General features: G+C 40.0%; 1 protein-coding gene across 6 annotated transcripts in view; it reads right to left on the reverse strand.

Annotated features, from left to right (window-relative positions):
• Positions 1-18,448, reverse strand: part of FUT9 (fucosyltransferase 9) — a 76,181-nt gene that overhangs the window by 9,880 nt on the left and 47,853 nt on the right. For 3 of the 6 annotated variants that reach the window (XM_087943189.1, XM_087943180.1, XM_087943172.1), the window contains exon 2: positions 17,245-17,351. The exons of the other annotated variants lie outside the window; for them this stretch is intronic. In XM_087943189.1, the coding sequence (XP_087799315.1) occupies positions 17,245-17,278 (34 nt within the window). In that variant the 5' untranslated portion in view covers positions 17,279-17,351. The remainder of the gene's footprint in view (positions 1-17,244; positions 17,352-18,448) is intronic. 6 annotated transcript variants of the gene reach the window in all.

Here is an 18,448-nt window from a genome sequence, read left to right on the forward strand (position 1 = left end):
CCTGTTGTTTGGCTTCGTGTTCGTGGTCGTGCCACATCTTCATGTTGGGCGTCAGTTCACTTCATGTATGGGTGAAGCTGAAATCTCCCGACAACTAAGACTAACCTGAACACAGCCAAGCCCCCACCTGAACAGAACACACCCCCACCCAATCAGAACACACCCAAGCCCCCATCCAGTCAAGTCGCATTCCCACTGGCAGTTAAAAGAAAAAAAAACAGCTGCAAGCTCACATTACTCCAAGAAGCACAAAGCCGAAGACACAAGCCTGAAGATGACAAATGAGATTTCGTCGAAACGTCGCCAAAATACTTCCAAGTTTACGCGGGAGAAAACCCGAATAACCAAAGACACACACACACACACACACACACACACACAGCTGTGCTTAAAATAACACATGAAAAAAGAAACCCCCTCCAAAATTGATATAATGTGGATTTATTACTACCAACGTACATTTTAGCAATTAGCATTTTTATACAGCAAAGGGTATGAAAACAATAACTTTTGAAAAAAAATACTATGCAAAATGTAACATGGTTCTATGCTAGATGCAAAATGTCAAACATTTAAAGAAACTGTCCTTGGCCTGGTATATAAAGGAGCTCAAGGAACATTAGGAATAAAATTCTCACTTAGCATGAATTGCCATAAACATTCCTTAGTTCTTGAGAGCAGAGGGAAGCTCAATCATGCTATATATATGCAATCACTTCTGATACACCTCATTAGGACATAGCTTTGTGTGCTTTTGTCTTCCTTTGTGAATGGAAATACTTACATATTTAAAACATATTTCTATTTTTACCACTATAAAACCCAATCCCAATTTAAATTTTTTAAATAAAAAATTACAGATTAACAATTTTAATCTTAAAAGTAAAACAATGTGGTCCATATGGCGCTGCTCTTAAAGGATATTTGAAAGCTCCATTTGGTACACAATACAGCTGCATAGGTAGTAAAGAGTGTTGGACATCTGACGCATGCAACACCACTGCTGTATGAGCTGCACTGACTGCCAGTGTACTTCCAGGTGCAATTCCAGCTGCTGGTTTTCACCTTCATGGCTTGAAGCTAGTTTACCTAATCCAATTTGGTCCTGCAGATTGGGTATGTTATGGGTCCCATCAACCAAGGAACGTCATCTGGCAGGGACCAGGTGGTATGCTTTCTCTGCCATAGCTCTGGAACATTCTCCCTTAAACTAAGTGAGGATTAATTAATCAGTGGTACTGCTTGCTTCCAGAAGGTGTGGCTGCTCCAAATTTAAGAAGAAATTGGACAACCGTTTGTCTGAAATAGTATAAGGTCTCCTGCTTGAGTAGGGAGTGGACTAAAAGAACTCCAACGTTCCTTTCAATTCTGTTATTCTGACCCTGCTGGCCTTTTGTAAACATGAGGACTAGTTGTGCACCTGGGTCTGGGGCCTTAGTGTGTTAAGACTCCCACTTCTTGTATGTATTACAAGAATAGTTGTATAGAACATTTCTACTTGATAATCATATATATATTATTTTGTATGGTTTGAAACATTTTTACTTTTTATGATGTGGGTCACCCAGAATCACTTCTTGAGATGGGTGATTATAGAAATAAAAATACAAATTTTAAAAACAGCAAAAAGGATCAGCAGCAATAATAAAAAACAGGGCAGAAGAAATTCTGCAAAAAATAGGCAACATGGACAAATTAATTTTGCATCACACATGGAAAACTGTGTACCAACCCTGATTAAATTGGAAAGCAATTCTATAATTGGATGAACTCTATCATGAACACCATGCCTCAGGTAACTGCACAGAGAATTCCTGAAAAATGTGAGACCCCAGTAATTTTAATGACCAGAAAATAAAGACAAAGTAATCCATCAGGTCTCTTAAACCCATGTAGGTTGAGTACCTTCACCTTCACTCAAACATGCTTTCAGTCAGTGTATCTTCTCCTATATAATATACATTTCCCCTAAAGTCTCAGAATTCTGTATTCCCTACATTTTCCAGGGCAGCCTTAAAGGTAGGCCTACTCAGCACAATGCATGACTCCAACCATCAAGTTAGTATATTTTTGAACAGATTTACCACACCAATTGATGCTGGGGAAACTTTGTTTTGCCTTTTACTTTTATGGAATAGAAATAAAAGTGGGTACTTTTTTCTGTCTACAAGGTGACATTTGATGTTGACTGGTAGGTTGTAGGTTCTTCTTGTAAATATACAGAGATTCCTTTTACAATACACTGTCCACCCTCTAAAATAAAATATTTAATATTTATTTTCCTCTGAAATATTCATAAATGTTCCTCCTTCACATAGTACGTATGCCATTTACTTACCATTCCATTTACTTACTGTTTACTTATGTCATTCATATTAATACTCATTTTCACATCCCATTCACATATTCTATGCTAGTCACATACAATACTTACATGTCCATTCATACCTCATTTCATTTTCACCATCCAGCTACTATTTCACACATGGCAAAAACGGATTGAATTGTAATACCTCCAAGAGATTTCAGGGATCATTCCAAAAGTGTATCAGATTTTAAATAACACCCTCCCTCCCAGTTTTCTCCATGCCAAATTCTATATATTCAGGGGTGGGATTCTACTGGTTCAGGTGAACCCCTTTTCCCATGTTCAGCTCACCCCGAACTGGTTTGCTGCAACAAGGAAGTGGGCCCGCCCTGCTCTTTCCTGTGCTTTATGTCTTTGTTTACAGCACAGCTGATTCACGCAGCAGAGTGGTTTGACGTGCCTCAGCTGTTTTCTTCACAGAGGCTGCAGTTGAAGATAAGTATGGGCTTGCCTTTTTTAAATGCAGAGTGCGTGGAGAGTGTGAGAACACTGAACTGGTTGTTATACTGGTGGAATCCCACCCCTGTATATATCACATGTTTTTACTCTGGTATAACACATTCAGTTATTCTGACATCTGTGAGTAGCATTTTGTATACTTCCCCCTTAAAAAAAACTTGAATGGTTCTACAAAATCATAGGTGGGCCATAAGAAGCAAACCTGACTTATTCTACAATGCTCATTTTATCTTATTTGATTACTTTAGCAATCAAATAGGATTTGTTTCTGCCTCAGGTATCAATAAGGCAGATCTGGCTGCATTCCTAAAACAGAATGGCCTGTGGAATTAATTATAATGTAGCATTATTTGTAAAGACATTTTTAGGTGGGAAACAACTGTCCTATTTGAACTAATCATGGAGTATTTTAGGTTTCCATAGAAAGGGTCTGTACCTATTGATGAGGGGGGGATGTAGGAGGAATAGCTAGAATACCCCCTAGAAATCAAAGGCTAGCTGAATCAGAGCAAATCTACATTTGATTGGAATGCAACCTCTTTGCAGTCTTGCCTAGAAGAATGACTTTTTCTGCTGATCATGATGGATAATGAGCTTAATGAATTGCATGATAAATAGTCAGTTTAATGAAGTATCTACACATAGTCCTTCTGACTGCACAGCTACATGGAACTGCAACAGAATGTTAGGGTGGATTGAAGGAATGATGTATCAAAGATCAGTAGAAGATAAAGATGTGACAAATTAATTCATGTATTCTTTTTATGTTATGCAAATAGAGGATCATACCATGATTCTGAGTGTCTCTGCAAAGAGTCTAAAGTTTGGACATACCTTAGATGCTTATCTCATTATTACTCCTAGCTATTTTAGTTATGACTTGGAGGAAGCAAGAGGAGATTTGTACAGAATATGCTTAATTAAAAAGCTATTGTCTTCTGTTCTTCCTTCTACCTGAAATTCTGACCTATTAGCTCCAAGTAAGGACTTGATAGGTACAGAAAGCAGTATAGAAGACTGTTTTTTTTAGAGTTACTGTTAAATTAGCTAGACTATCCATCAAGCTAATAATTTAAATCTCCTTTTCTCTTCCCCCCTCTCTCTCGCATGTAGAGACAGTCCAAGATATCAAGAAATGAAATGAAAAGAATTACATTCTAATTCATCTGGAAGATATACAGTATATTTGTGGAAAGCCATGCTATTCGGTGAGGAGGATATACTGGAAAAGATATCCTGCTAAAAAACAAACAAAGAAACATTAATAGGTTTGAGTAATAGAATTGATGAGGGACTTAAAGAAAACAAAGCAAAGAAGAGACTTTTCCTGAATTAAGGAGTCAGGAATACAAATAGAATAACCTAACTCAAAATGCAGCAGCCATCAAAATAAGCTCCTTGGCACAATGACATCTGGAACAAGTTTGTAGAAACTGCATGTTCTCAAAAACTGCAGCATGCAGATCTTTGCTTTGATCAGATGCAAGATGTGTTGCATGTAAATATCAGGGAATCTGCAACTGAATACTGGAGCTATCAGAAGAATGATAAGGAACAATGCTATACTCTATACTGGTTTGCTATATTTCTTGAGCCAGAGGTTTCAACTTAGACCAAAAACTACATTGATAAACATAATGATCTCCATAGCAATAGACTGAAATTTGTAGAATGAAATCAAAGTCAACATCTAACGTGCACTCTTTCCCTCCAAACTTGATATAAAAAAACTTGGAAAACTTAATCTGAACAATGATGCCTAAAAATACAAGATACTGATTTCATTATAACAAACTTTGTCTTGGTTATTAACCAAATAATGTCATACATTTAAATAAAGCATCTACCTCAGCAAACCTTCATGCAGAAATATGCCATATTCAATTTAAGAAAACCTTTAGAGGAAGGTGGTTACTTTAAATAAAAACCGTATCTCACTCTGAGCTTTCCATGGTACTGATGTGATATATCTGAACCTGGATATAACTGGTCTACTCAAGCTATTTTCTTCAGAGTCTAACACTGAAGGAGGCATACCTGAAACAATGACTTCCTTGTTTGCCTCAAGCTTTGGCAAAAAATATACCAGACATTGTATTACCTTTCAAAGGACAGAGTGCAAGTAGAAACTTGAATATCTGTACCCAAGAAGCTAATGGGTGTTGCTTGAAACATAAAAGCAACAAAAAACTGAAGGCTGAAGAAAGGAATTATGTAAGTGCTGCTGAAGTACTGCTGAGAGTGTTGCTGAGAGCACTGGAACAGGGGTCAAAGCCATAGAGTTGCACAAGACCAAAGAAGCAAAAATCACATAAATTATTAATGTTTATTGGAATAAATACAGAATATTGGAACTGAAATAGAGATTGTATAATTGGTTAATTAAGACAGTTTTTAAAATATTTACTGCAGATTTCTCCCCATTAGGTTTGATTTGCTGTTTGTAAAATATGCTGTAAACTGATTCTGTTTTTACTTCATTCATATCTTTCTCAATTCCTCCAAAGTCCAAAGGTAAACATTGCAGCAAGTAAGCCATGTTAGTTTATGATAGCTTTTTAATAAACGTTGGTCTGAAAAGGAAAGGTAAATGAGTGATAAAGACTCTGAAGCACATTGTAAAATGTACTCTTTCAAAATACTTTTTAAAACTGGATTAATATTGACAAGCATGTCCTCTTGAAATTATAGTAAGAGGTTATTCTAACTGGTGAATAAGTAGAAGAATGGAATGCATAAATTGGAAGAATCATATCTAAATTTGCCTGCTGTTCAGTGCAAGATTCTCCCAAACCTGATAGGAGACCACCTGATTCTGTGTGAAAACTTCCAGTAAGCCTACAACTATTCTCAGTAGAATTCTGCTGGATTGAGAAAATTTCTTCCAATGTTCATCTTGAACTTCTTTAATTTCAATCTATTGATTCTTGTCTTGCCCTCAATTCCAATAGAGAATAGGTCTATCCCTCTTCAGTTATGATCTAACCACTGCATAGTATATTAACTCTTGTTACCTGAACAGAATGCAACTGAACAACTTTGTTCAGAAACTAAACAATCTGTTCTGGTACCATGCCCAGTATAGAACAACACTAATTGATCTATAATATCCTAGGTTCTCAATTTTTGACTACTGGGATTAAACTAGTTTTTTCCCAGTCTTTTTGCAATTTACCAATTTTTCAGTATTCAAAGTTTAACATCTGGCAGCTTTGAAACGAGTTCTACAGCTTCATTCATCTTCTTAGGATGCAATTCTTCTCACCCTGGAGACTAGAATTATTTAGGGTAGCAAGGTGGAATCTTACTCTACCTTTTAACAAACTAAGCAGTCCTCACTGCCTTTCATGACTCTATTAGTAAGAGTTCTCTTTGTCTTTTGACAGAAGGACAGACATAGGAGGCAGAGGATGTTACTAATTAGCAGCCTTCCTACTGTTATATGTGATGTGATGTGGACTATTCTTTGCTACCTCATATCCCCTCCCTTAACCATGTTCAGTCCTGTACCTATTTGCCCAGCCATTGTCTACATGGAGTCCTTATTTCTAGTGCCTTCCTGCTTTCAGTTTACATTTTTCTTGATAACGTGACACTAGACTTGCCAAATACATTTCCCCTTCCCTTGTGAAGTACAACTCTTTCTGCTTAAGAGTTACTTATACTTTGGATGCAAGCCATGTGTCAGGATTGACACCATAGTCTAAGAATGCAATCTTTTCTCTTTTCCCCCTTAACCAGTTATTTCCATTCATTTAGGAAAGATATGTGAAAATGGTACCTTTGCCCCAGCTTCTTATTCAGAAATTTTTAATCACTAGTAATCTTCCCATGTTGATAAATATCCTTGATACATGCATCAGAAAGACAGCACGCTTCTCATAATAGCTCATATTTCCAAATAGAACTGCTCTGTCCTTTGTGATAATGAATCTCCCATCACCACTTTTCTTTTCCACCTCTGAAGAGAACCTTGGTTTGTTGATTTTTGCAGTTGATAATACCTTCCATTAACTCAGGTGACTGAATCTTTGTTTCAATGTCGAGAGCTTGAAATGTGTAGATAAACTTCAGTGATGGGTATCTCCTCTTGGTTTGTCTATTCTTGCTTGCTAGTTGTGCAAAGTAGAAATGTATCTTCTAGATTTAACTTTATTGCAATTCCTGATATTCCCCGCCAACATAGCTAGGCTGGGATGTGTAGTTTCACTTACAGAGGGCACAATTTGGGAAGTCTGTTAGGACACAACCCAGATTCCTTGAATGTGGAAAGTTTTGTTAGAGAGGCAATTATTTTGGCAAGTGAAAGCATGTCCAAAATGAAGAAAGTAACCACTTCTCCTCCAAAACTCTTTTTCTAAAAGGTCATTTAAAAAAATGACTATTTACATAGTGTTTGAGATAGCACGTGTGATGAAATGTTTTATCATTCAAATACTTTTTGAAATAGATATTTCACCATTTTTAAATACCCACTGAACTGAAAGTAGTTCTGCAACAAAATTCTTATGAGAATTTTAAATCAAATTAAATATGTCAACTTCCCAAGAGAACACTGGAAAAGATATTTCTAATTAACATTTTGTTTCAGACTGGAAAGCCTAATTTGAAAACAGCTTAGGTTCTAATAACTTTACTTCTATAGTTATTTTCTCCCCCTGTAGGGATTTACATTGACACTTGCTTAGGTAAAATTAGGTATTAGAAATAATGTTACCAAAGCAAATCTACCATAAACTATATTTTGCAATGCTACTTCTTACAAATCTAAGGACAATAAAAAAAAACCCTACTATGGCAGTTATTTCAGACAACAAATAAGCAAATTGAGATTTCTAACTCAATTAAGATGAATCTAAATAGTGTGACAAAATAATACCCTGTAATGACAGAAGAGTTTATCTTTCACCACTGTCAGTAACTTTTGACCAGATAGCATGTCCCTATGGAAGAATTCAGATAATCCCAAATACAAGTTATCTTGATAAATGTTCAATGGATGCATACAGGGTGACCTCTTAAAAGGTGAAAATGTTTTAAGACATGCCAATATTTCTGGACTAAACTGATGCCAAATTTAGTAGCAGCTCAAAATTACTTGTTCCAATCAGTGTCCCATGGGAACAATTGCATTCAGTAGAGTCCGTGTTCTCTGAACTAAGTTGCTTGCTTGCAAACATTTTATTACCAAACTAGATAGTATTTTCAATGCTAGAAGGGAATGGGGTTTGTTCCCTATATACATTAACTTGTCCTGGCAATGTTGGTGAGAGGGTGTTGCTTTTTCCTTGCTAGTTCCTTGATTAGGCTGCTGTTTATTCTTTTATTGTTTGTCTTGAGTTGCTTTGTCTCAGTTGATTGTTCTTTAAGGTACTGTTTACTGTTTGAATGTCTGGTACGAAATCCTGCTTATCTGGATGTTGACTGTTGACAATATATAAAAACATATTGTTGTTCTTTAGTTCTCTTTCTTAAATGCATTTGTGCAGGCAGAGATACAGTGAAGTTAATATAGCAGCACCAACAATTTTGGCAGGTTGGTAAGGGATAGAGTGGTTTTTCCCCCCAGTATGTAATACTAATGCCTATATTTTAAAATAAGAAAATAAATTCAGTCTGGAAAGAGCTCCATAGCTCATAAACCATTGTGAAAATGCTTTGTGACCAAGCAATACTGAATTAGCTAAACACTTGCACCTGATACTATTCAGCATTGGCTATGCTGGCCAGGGCAGTTAGGAACTCTATTCCAGTAATTATACACACATTTCTATGTTAAGACAGCTTTTGCTAGTATTAATAGCTTTAGATTACTGTGAATCAGAGGTGGTATTCAGCAGGTTCTGACCAGTTCTGGAGAATCGGAGGAAATTCTATAGATCGGAGAATTGGCAAATACCTCTGACTGGAGATTTTACATTATCCTTCCCTGCATGCCCACCAAGCCACGCCCACAGAACCAGTAGTAAATTTTGCACCTGATACTATTCAGCATTGGCTATGCTGGCCAGGGCAGTTAGAACTCTATTCCAGTAATTATACACATTTCTATGTTAAGACAGCTTTTGCTAGTATTAATAGCTTTAGATTACTGTGAATCAGAGGTGGTATTCAGCAGGTTCTGACCAGTTCTGGAGAATCGGTAGCGGAAATTTTGAGTAGATCGGAGAATTGGCAAATACCTCTGACTGGAGATTTTACATTATCCTTCCCCTGCCATGCCCACCAAGCCACGCCCACAGAACCAGTAGTAAAAAAATTTTGAACCCCACCACTGCTATGAATGACACAATTCATGTAATTTTTTTAAAAAACCCAGCAACTGATACAATACTACTGAACTTATTTTGTGTGTTGTGCAGTTTTCTAAAGCAGGACATGCTTCAGAAAAATGTATTCAGGTCAATCTACCATGGAATTCCAGCATGGCTTAGAAAGCTTTTATGTTTTATAATACATTCTCAATTCATATTGTATCCTAGTAAAGCCTGCCAGGCATTATTGTTTTCTCATGCAAGATCACACACTGAAAACACAATTAATGTGTCACTACTAGTTTCTGCATTGTAGACTATATTAAGATGAGTTATTTTGCATATTATGTAAAGGGAATGGTCCACACACAGAAATTACTAATTTATTGTTAAAGCCTATAAATGCACAGGAATCCTCTCAGACTAACAGTTAGCACCAGGTTGGAAGATAAGAATCAAGGTATTCAAAGGGGTGTTGGACTTAATTAGTTTGTGGCTACTTAGGATTTTAAACCGGTTCCTCTTTTAACTCTTCCCCCTGGCTCTGCCAGGCCTTCTCCTACACTAAGAGCAACAGATAAAGTTACTGGCCAGTATATTTGTACATAAAGAAACTGAAGCTGTACTAGAATTCACTTCAAAATTATACTTATTAATTACTTCAGATATTTATAGATAACACCACTGTATTTGTATTAATAGGCAGGACAAGAAGCAATGGGTGGAAACTAATTAAGGAGAGAACCAATCTAGAACTAAGGAGAATTTTCCTGACAGAACAATTAATCAGTGAAATAACTTGTTTCCAGAAGTTGTGGGTGCTCTAACAGTGAAGGTTTTTAAGAAGAGATTGGACAAGATATTTGTCTGACATGGTGTGGGATTTCCTACTTGAGCAGGAGACTGGACTAGAAGACCTCCAAGGTCCCTTCCAGCTCTGTTATTCTGTTATTATCATATTTTTTATAATACTGACAGCACCAATCCAAATTCCATAAAAAACCTGCAAGATTGGTGAAGAAGTTAAAAACATTTATTTGGAAAAGAAAAACAAGCAAACAAAGAATACTACAGAGTAAAGTAAAACAATTTACATGATCCAAGTGGCAGAATTGGACTTGTTTTTCCAAATTTTAAATTATATTACTGTCATAGATATTGAAAATATAAATTTCCTATATACTAGAATGTTTATACTAGATGCTGGTTTACCTTTATAGATATTTATGGTATAAGGGCACAAAAATGTTAAAAACTTAAAAGGACATAATATCAGAAGGGCTTGATAAGAATTTGGAATTTCAGAAAAACAACAGTCAGTTATTTACCTTTTAACTTCATGAAATAAATACTTTTTTATTCTGGAGACAATTATTGTAAGAAATGTATATTTATGCATAATTATTTTTAAGATAAACAATAAAAGTATGAAACAATTATATAGAATCAAGACAACTTATTAGGATGCATATATACATTGATATTAAAGTGTGACATACATATAGAAGAAAGAAGTTTGCATTCATTTACATTCTGCCTTTTTTTTTTAAGTAACTCAAGGAGGCAAACATATTTAATGCTGCTTCCTCTTCCTATTTTCCTCACAACCACTACCCTTGAGACCACTCGCTGAAGAACCCGTCTGCCAAAAGCTGCGCTTGTGGAGGCGTAGGAATCCAGGTGGTAGTGTCTGATGAACGGAGATGGGGATGTCCATATAGCCGCTCTGCAAATCTCCTCTGGGGTGCCTGGGTGGCCCAGGCAGCCGAAGTTGCAGCACTTCTAGTGGAGTGTGCTGTCAAGCCGTGTGGTACTGGCAGAGCTTTGGCTTTGTAGGCCTGTGAGATGCAAGCCCTGATCCACCTGCTTAAGGTGGCAGGAGAGGACTTGTTCCCCCAGTGAGGAGGAAAGGATACAAACATAGCCTCTGTCTTCCTAAATGTTGAAGTGCGTTTGATATAAATTGTAAGAGCCCTTCTAATATCTAAGGTGTGCCACTTGTGCTCTAAGGCGTGGTGTGGACGGGAACAAAAATCAGGAACTACTATGTCTTGGGATCTGTGGAATACAGAATTTATTTTGGGTACAAAGGTAGGGTCTAAACGAAGAACAACTCTATTGTGAAAAGTGCAGAGGACCTGCTGTATAGATAGAGCAGCCAACTCTGACACCCTTCTAGCTGAAGTGATAGCTATTAAGAAAACCACCTTGAAGGTCAAGAATTGAAGGGACACCTTTCTGAGGGGTTCAAAGGGAGGTCCTGTTAGGGCCTGGAGGACCTTGTGAAGGTCCCAGGATGGGAACCTGTGAACCACAGGAGGGCGGAGATTGGAAGCCCCTTTTAAGAATCTCTGAACTGAAGGATGATGGGACAAGGAAGGAAAGGAATCCCAGGAGATGACTGAAGCAAGAGCCACTACTTGACAGCATAAAGTGTTAGGAGAGTCTTTGTCAAGGCCATCCTGGAGGAAATTGAGGACCTGTGGTACCTCCGCTACTGTAGGAGAGAGACCTTCCCTGTGACACCAATGACAAAAAAACCCTCCAGGTGGCATTGCATATATGTGTGGTAGAAGATTTATGAGACACCTAGATAGTAAGGATGACCTGTTCTGGGAGATTCGCTTCTCTTAACAGTTGCCACTCAAGCGCCACACGGTCAATTTGAACCACTGGGGATCCAGGTGGAGCAGTGTCCCCTGATGTAGTGAGATCATGTGGTCTGGAATCCTCCAGGGAGTGGCTACAGACAGGTTCACCAGATCTGCAAACCAGGGTCTCCTGGGCCAATGAGGGGCTAGGAGAATCAGCTCTGCCTGTTCCTCCAACATCTTCCAAATGACTGCTGGAATGATGGGAAGAGGGGGAAAGGTGTAAAGGAGACTGCTGGGCCATCTGCTCCAAAGTGCATTGGTCCCCTCCGCTCCCTGACAAGGAAACCTGGTGAAAAATCTGTTTACTTGAGCGTTTTGGGGAGAGGCAAAGAGGTCTACCTCCGGGGTCCCAAACCTGAGGGAGAGATCCCTGAAAATGGACTGGGGAAGGGACCATTCTGCATGATCAACTGGGCTCCTGCTCAGCCAATCGGCCTGGGAGTTGTCAACTCCCGAGATGTGGTCTGCTGTGATAGACAGCAGATATCTCTCTGCCTACCTCCCCAACCTTTCGACTTCCCTCATGAGGGCCCTGGAGCTTTCCAGTTGATGTGCGCCTTTGCAGCTATATTGTCTGTCAACACTAGCACATGGGACCCCACTATCCTGCCCCTGAAATGTTTCAGGACTAGATAAATGGCTCTGAGTTCTAGCTAGTTTATGGGCCCTGTCTAACCAGGACCAGATCCCTTGAGCCATGAGACCCTCCATGAGTGCTCCCCAACCCAGGAGACTTGCATTGGTGGTGATGTTCAGTCTGTCCAATTCCTTGAACGGGAGACCCTTTGAAAGGGCTGGGGAAAGCCACTACTTGGAAGGAACGGCAGACCTCTGGAGAGAGCAGGACCTTGGCAGATGTGTGGCTGGTTCCTGCTCATTGAAAGGGGAGCAGGAACAATTGTAGAGCCCGTGAGTGTAGCCGTGCCCATGGAACGATGCCTATGCATGAGATCATTTTGCCTAAAAGTTTGGACAACATCCACAGGGAGACAGTGTGTTGACGTTGAACCTGTCGAATGATCTTGATAAGACTCTGCCCTTGGGTTGGAGACAGAAAAACTTGGCACAGAGTTGTGTCGATGATGGCTCCCAGATGGAGCAATCTGGTTGTTGGGAAGAGATGGCTTTTCTTGGAGTTGATGGAAAAACCATGGTACCGGAGGCAATGGAGAATGGTTTGAAGATCTTGATGGGCAGAGTGGGTGGAGGATGACAGTATCAAGATGTCATCCAAGTAGCATTGGATCCTCACTGAAAAAGACTGGAGTGAAGCCACCAATGCCGCCAGTAACTTTGTGAAGACTCTTGGGGCAGACGAGAGCCCAAAAGGGCCCGATACTGGAAGTGGGAATTCTGGTAACAGAAATGGAGAAACTGACGATGATGAGGCCAGATGGGAATGTGGAGGTAAGCCTCCATGAGATCAATGGAAGAGAGATCGCCCTCCTGCTCTCCAGAATAGAATGCAAAGTCTGCATTTTGAAGCACCTATATGAGATAAACTCATTCAGAAATTTTAGGTCAAGAATGGCTCGCCACCCCCCTGATGCCTTAGGGACCACGAAAAGCCAAGAATAAGGCCCACATCCACGTTGTAATTCAGGGACTGGTTGAATGGCCCTTATATTGACCAGGTGACTAATGGCCAATTCCATAAGTGCCCTTCGTGAACTGTCCCAGGAAATGGGACAGAGTAGAATTTTTTCTGGGGGTGGTGATAGAAATTCTAATTGTAAACCCGACCTTACTGTATTGAGTACCCAGGCATCTGTCATTGACTCCTCCCATCTGGAAGCAAAGGAGACCAAACGATCTCCAATGGAAGGGGAGAACAAGAGATTATTTAGAGCGATGGAAGGAGCGACCCCCTCCCCCACGAAAGGGCCATTTATCCACAGCTTGTTGTCTGCCAGTAGCTTCATGGCATTGATCTTGATGCTGAGACTATGCTTTCTGAGGTCTGGAGAAGCGAGAAGTGTTTTCAGGCCTGAATGAAGGAGGCCAGTATGGGGTAGGGCAGAAGTCTGCTCTCTTTCCTGTTGATGAAAGGACTTTCCTTTTGTCTTTTGTTTCAACAACAAATGGGTCAAGGGCATTTCCAAACAGCTTCTCACTGGTACATGGGGCAGAAGCTAGTTTCCACTTCCATTGAGGCTCCGCTTGCCAATTTTGTAGCCATAGCAGTCCTAGTTTCCACTGATGACGCCATGGCCCTGGAAGAGAACTTGGTGGCATTGAGGGTGACGTCTGCTGAGAACTCTGTTGCTGCTATGATCTTATTGAGGTCTTGATGCAACCTACAGTCTGATGGAGGTATGTGGCCTTGAAGTTGGCGTAGTCAGCAGATGAAAGACCTTGTAAAAAATGATGCAGCAGTCGAGGCCTGGATGGCCCAAGCCGAGGCTTGATGGTGTTTGTTAGGAGCATTTGTCCTCTGCCTTTAGTACGTCCTCAGGCTCAGTTGGGGTGCTTGAGGAGAAGGATGCCACAACTGGGGCGTCTACTTGGGGAACTGCCAGAGCCATAGCTAAGGGCCCACGTTGTAGAACCGCCTATCTTGGGATGATGGGCAGGGCCTGCAGTGGGGAAGACAAATTGTTCCTTGACTAAGTCAAAAAAGAAGATGGTGGGGGAAGGAAGGACCTCCAAATGAACAATGGGTTTGAAGAAGAGGGAATCCTCATGCCCTGACTGTACCATTTGAGGCTCGCGGGCAATTTCCTCCGCTGACAATTGGGCTGTTACCAGTGCCTTGTGTAGGAGAGGTTTGAATAAAGCAGATTTGAATACAAAAGCCAAAGGAGGCTGATCAGGCCTCAGATCTTCCTCTTCCTCCAAGAGGTTGGGGTCCCAGATTTCTCCCTCTTCCAGATCAGAATCAGAGGAAGGGCTGCACTCAGATGATTCCTCATACTCTCCCTGACTGAGGTCCACTCCTTCCACATAGGTAAGATGGGCCCTTTGTTCTACACAGTGAGGTAGTCCCCTTTGGGGAATCTGAGCTAGAGGAAAAGCCGTGAAGGAAGGCTGAGGTCTGTCTGAAGGCCTGAAGATGTGTTGAAGCCCTTCTGCCAGACCCTGTCTGATGGCTAAGGAGATTACTTTGTTGATGTCAAAAGATCTGCCACTCGATGGAGGATCCGGGGGCCGAAGACCTGCTGCTTTTGGAGTAAAAGTGGCCTCTGGTCTTGATCGAGAGCTGCTTTGGGCCACGGATGGGATAGATGAAGAAGAAAGATCCCAAGGAGTCTGGGCGAAGTTGGGACCTGACCTGCTCAAGTCTTGAGGTCTTGGTTGGATTTCAGGTCACTCTGGGGACCAGGATTGGAGGTGGCTAAAAGGAGCTGAGGTATCTTCCCTCTCCCTAGAAGTAGCTGGCTGAACAACTAGAGGATTGCCTGGTTAGGAAGCCTGTTGTAGTTGACCCCTCATTTGTTCAATGGTTTTGTTGAACTGCCTTTCTAAGGCTGCATGCCTTCGTTTCTCTGCCTTTAATTTGGCCACTCACAAGAGCTACAGGCTATGCAGGGGTTAAATCGCTCCTTAGGCTGTAAACAGCCCCGAATGGTGAAATCAGCAATAAAGTGAAAACTGCGGTTTTCACGATCAGCTGAGAGGCGCTGTTATCGCTGATGCGATCTTTATGATTGTTGCGGCCGAAATCGCTGAGGGAAGACTGTGGGGGAGGATCAAGGGTTGCTCCCTACTGACAGTCTCCCTTGGATAAAGAAATGTCAAATCCTCGGCATTGCAGGAGGGTGGAGCCCACTCTCCTGAAGGCACAGCTCCCCGGGAGTATGCCAATGACGAAGATAGCTTTCACTTTTGCTGCTAACTAAACTGCTTTCAGAGACACCAGCTTATGGTCATCAAAAGAAGCTGAGTCAAAGCTGGGGGGTTTCTCCCACAGGCTGCTACTTTTATACTAGATGGACCCAGTTTGATGATGTCATCAGGAGTAGTCATACCCATCCTGGGCTCTCACAGCAGCATGGAGGAAAAAGGGAAGCACCACTGTCTTTTTCAAGGTAGATGTTTTTTTTTTAGATGAATTGTCTCTTCTTGGATTCATTCATGTGCAACCTCCCCGGAGGTTTTGACCAACAAGGAAGAACATGGTTCTAAGAAACAAGTGGTCTATAAAAGAGCCAAGGATATTGTCTACTTCATTAGGAGTTGCAATATTTTATTAATTGATTGACAACTCTAGGTTGCTAAAAAAAAATACACAAAAAGCAATCAAAGAACAAAAAAAATGAAAAAGAGATTATAACAGGAACACAGCCATCAAAACTCTTTCCAGGTAACTGGACAAGCTATGCCTTAGTCACCTCAACTGGACTTAGTTAATTTGGACTAATCAACTCATGTTTAAACATGAGGTGACAAAGGCATGAGCAACTGTGAGAAGTGACTGCCCATCCAAGAAAAGGCAGAATTAGTGCATCAGACAAATCCTGGTGAAGGCTGCATAGGTTTGCATAGCACTTGTCCTTCAACAGGAACTGAGAATCCAGGAAAACTTCTAAACTTGAGTGAGTTCCATATAGGATAAGGCAAACTTATGCAAACCTAAATATGACACACTACGGATCCTTGAAAAAGCACAGCCACTCTTGCCTTCTCAAGGTTAAATGTAAGCGTGCTCTTTCCTTTCCAGTTCTTCACAGCCTCCAGCTCTGGAACACTATTTGGTTGGTCCAGTGAAGGAGATGCAAATTTATTATCATCCACAAACTGATGATATTGATTGGTGGATGATTTCTCTCAGTGGGTCACACGTTAAATAGGAGAGGTAAGATTGTCATGCTCTGAGACATTCTACAAGAAAGATTCTGGAAGCTTAATCTTAATCCTCACAACACACCCTAGCCAAAACCAACCCAAGCAAAAGGAAAATCAGTACAACACCATTGTATCCCATTCCTAAATCATGCAGTCATCCCAGAAAGGTATCAAGATTGAACATACTGAAAGCTGATGAAAGATCAAGAAGATGGTTGCATTGCTCCTATCACAGTTTCACAAGAGATCAAAACATGCAGTAAATGCTTTTTCCATACTATGTCCTATCCTGACACCTGACTGAAACGATATATATAAAAACTCCCTTTCTTTGATCCAGCAGTCCCTATTTGGGGTATAATCTCCTTAATCCAGGGCTCTTTTCTCAAGAACCTTCCTGAGAATAGGAAAGCCAGAAATTGGATGAAAATTGTGCAGAACTCGCATCTAGTGATGGCTTCTTGAGAAAGGGCTATATCACCACCACCATTATGACAGATGGCACCACTTTTTCACACAGATTCTACATGGACCAGTGGGATGGATCTAATCAACAGTGGTCAGTTTAATAGAATTTAGGCTATGATCCATTTCCTCAGGAGTTATAGAGCAAAACAGTTCCATGTAACAAAAAATATATTAAACATCAATCAGCTCACTAGGACTGTTTCTGAAATAATTGTGGCCAGAAAATAAATCAAATAATGGTTCACCCACTATTTACCTCCAAGCTGAACAGAGAAACAAGGCATTCTCATTCTTTGAACTGAAGTTGAAGCAGTCCTTTAAAAGAATCTCTAGAAATCTATTGTTGGCAATGGTATCCCTCACCTGTAGAAGAGGGAGATAAATGAAAATTACCATCCAGAGTAGCAGGTAATTGGAACAGCAGTAATAGGCCACTGTCACTATATCAAGTTATATAGCCCAAGCATCCTTTCTTTAAAATAAACAAACAGACAGACAAATCCTCCTCTATTTGGGGTGTTGGACACTTTACAACTATTCATTTTGTTACTCTTAGATTGCACAAAAAAGAAATAGACATTACTCTTTCATGAAACAATGATTCTTATTCTTGTACAGGTAATATTGACTTATGAACGGTTGTTTAGCAACCACTCAAACTTATGATGAACCTACCCAGGGCTACTTATGGTCCCCCACTCCATGGTCATATGATTGCATTTTGAGCATTTGATAGTCAGCCTGCATTTGTAGCATCATGCAATCATGCGATGGTTTATGACAGTTTTTTTCAGAAAATGGCATTTATCTTTGGTTCCTGGCAATAACCACCTATTGCAAACAATGGATTTGCTTAACGACTGCAGTGTTCTCTTTATAACTGTGTTTGTTTAATGACTACTGCAGAAAGGTTGTAAAATTGGGCATCATGAGATCAACTTAACTGTCACAATTTATGACCATAATTCTGGGATCAATTATGGTTGTAAATTGAGGACTAATTGTATATTACATTCCAGTATTTAAAAACCCATTCAATAATTGCAGCTCTGATTTGTAATGAATATTATAAATCCATAGATTGTGCCATATCTTATTAAAGAATAGGAAGGAAGGAAGGAAGAAAGGAAGGAAAGGAAGGAAGGAAGGAAGGAAGGAAGGAAGGAAGGAAGGAAGGAAGGAAAGAAAGAAAGAGTAGAGGAGCTCTGTATTCTCTTACATATTTCCCACGCCAGGAAAGAATTGCCAGTATGAAATTGCAGCATATGTAACTGGAGGCAGGTAAGTAATACTTAAATGGTATCTCATGCCACCAGGTGACTACAATGTTGTTAAATGATACATTTTAGAACACATTGATGTAATCACTGAAATAAACAATTAGTATCCAGTTCATAACTTAAGAATTATAGAAGAAATGCCTTTGCAAACTTTTCAACTGAGATACTACAAGAAAAGCC

This window comes from Notechis scutatus, chromosome 1 (genome assembly GCF_049901735.1).
Source record: "Notechis scutatus isolate UNSWTSFEM ecotype Mainland chromosome 1, rNotScu1.2, whole genome shotgun sequence".
Classification (NCBI taxonomy): Eukaryota; Metazoa; Chordata; class Lepidosauria; order Squamata; family Elapidae; genus Notechis; species Notechis scutatus.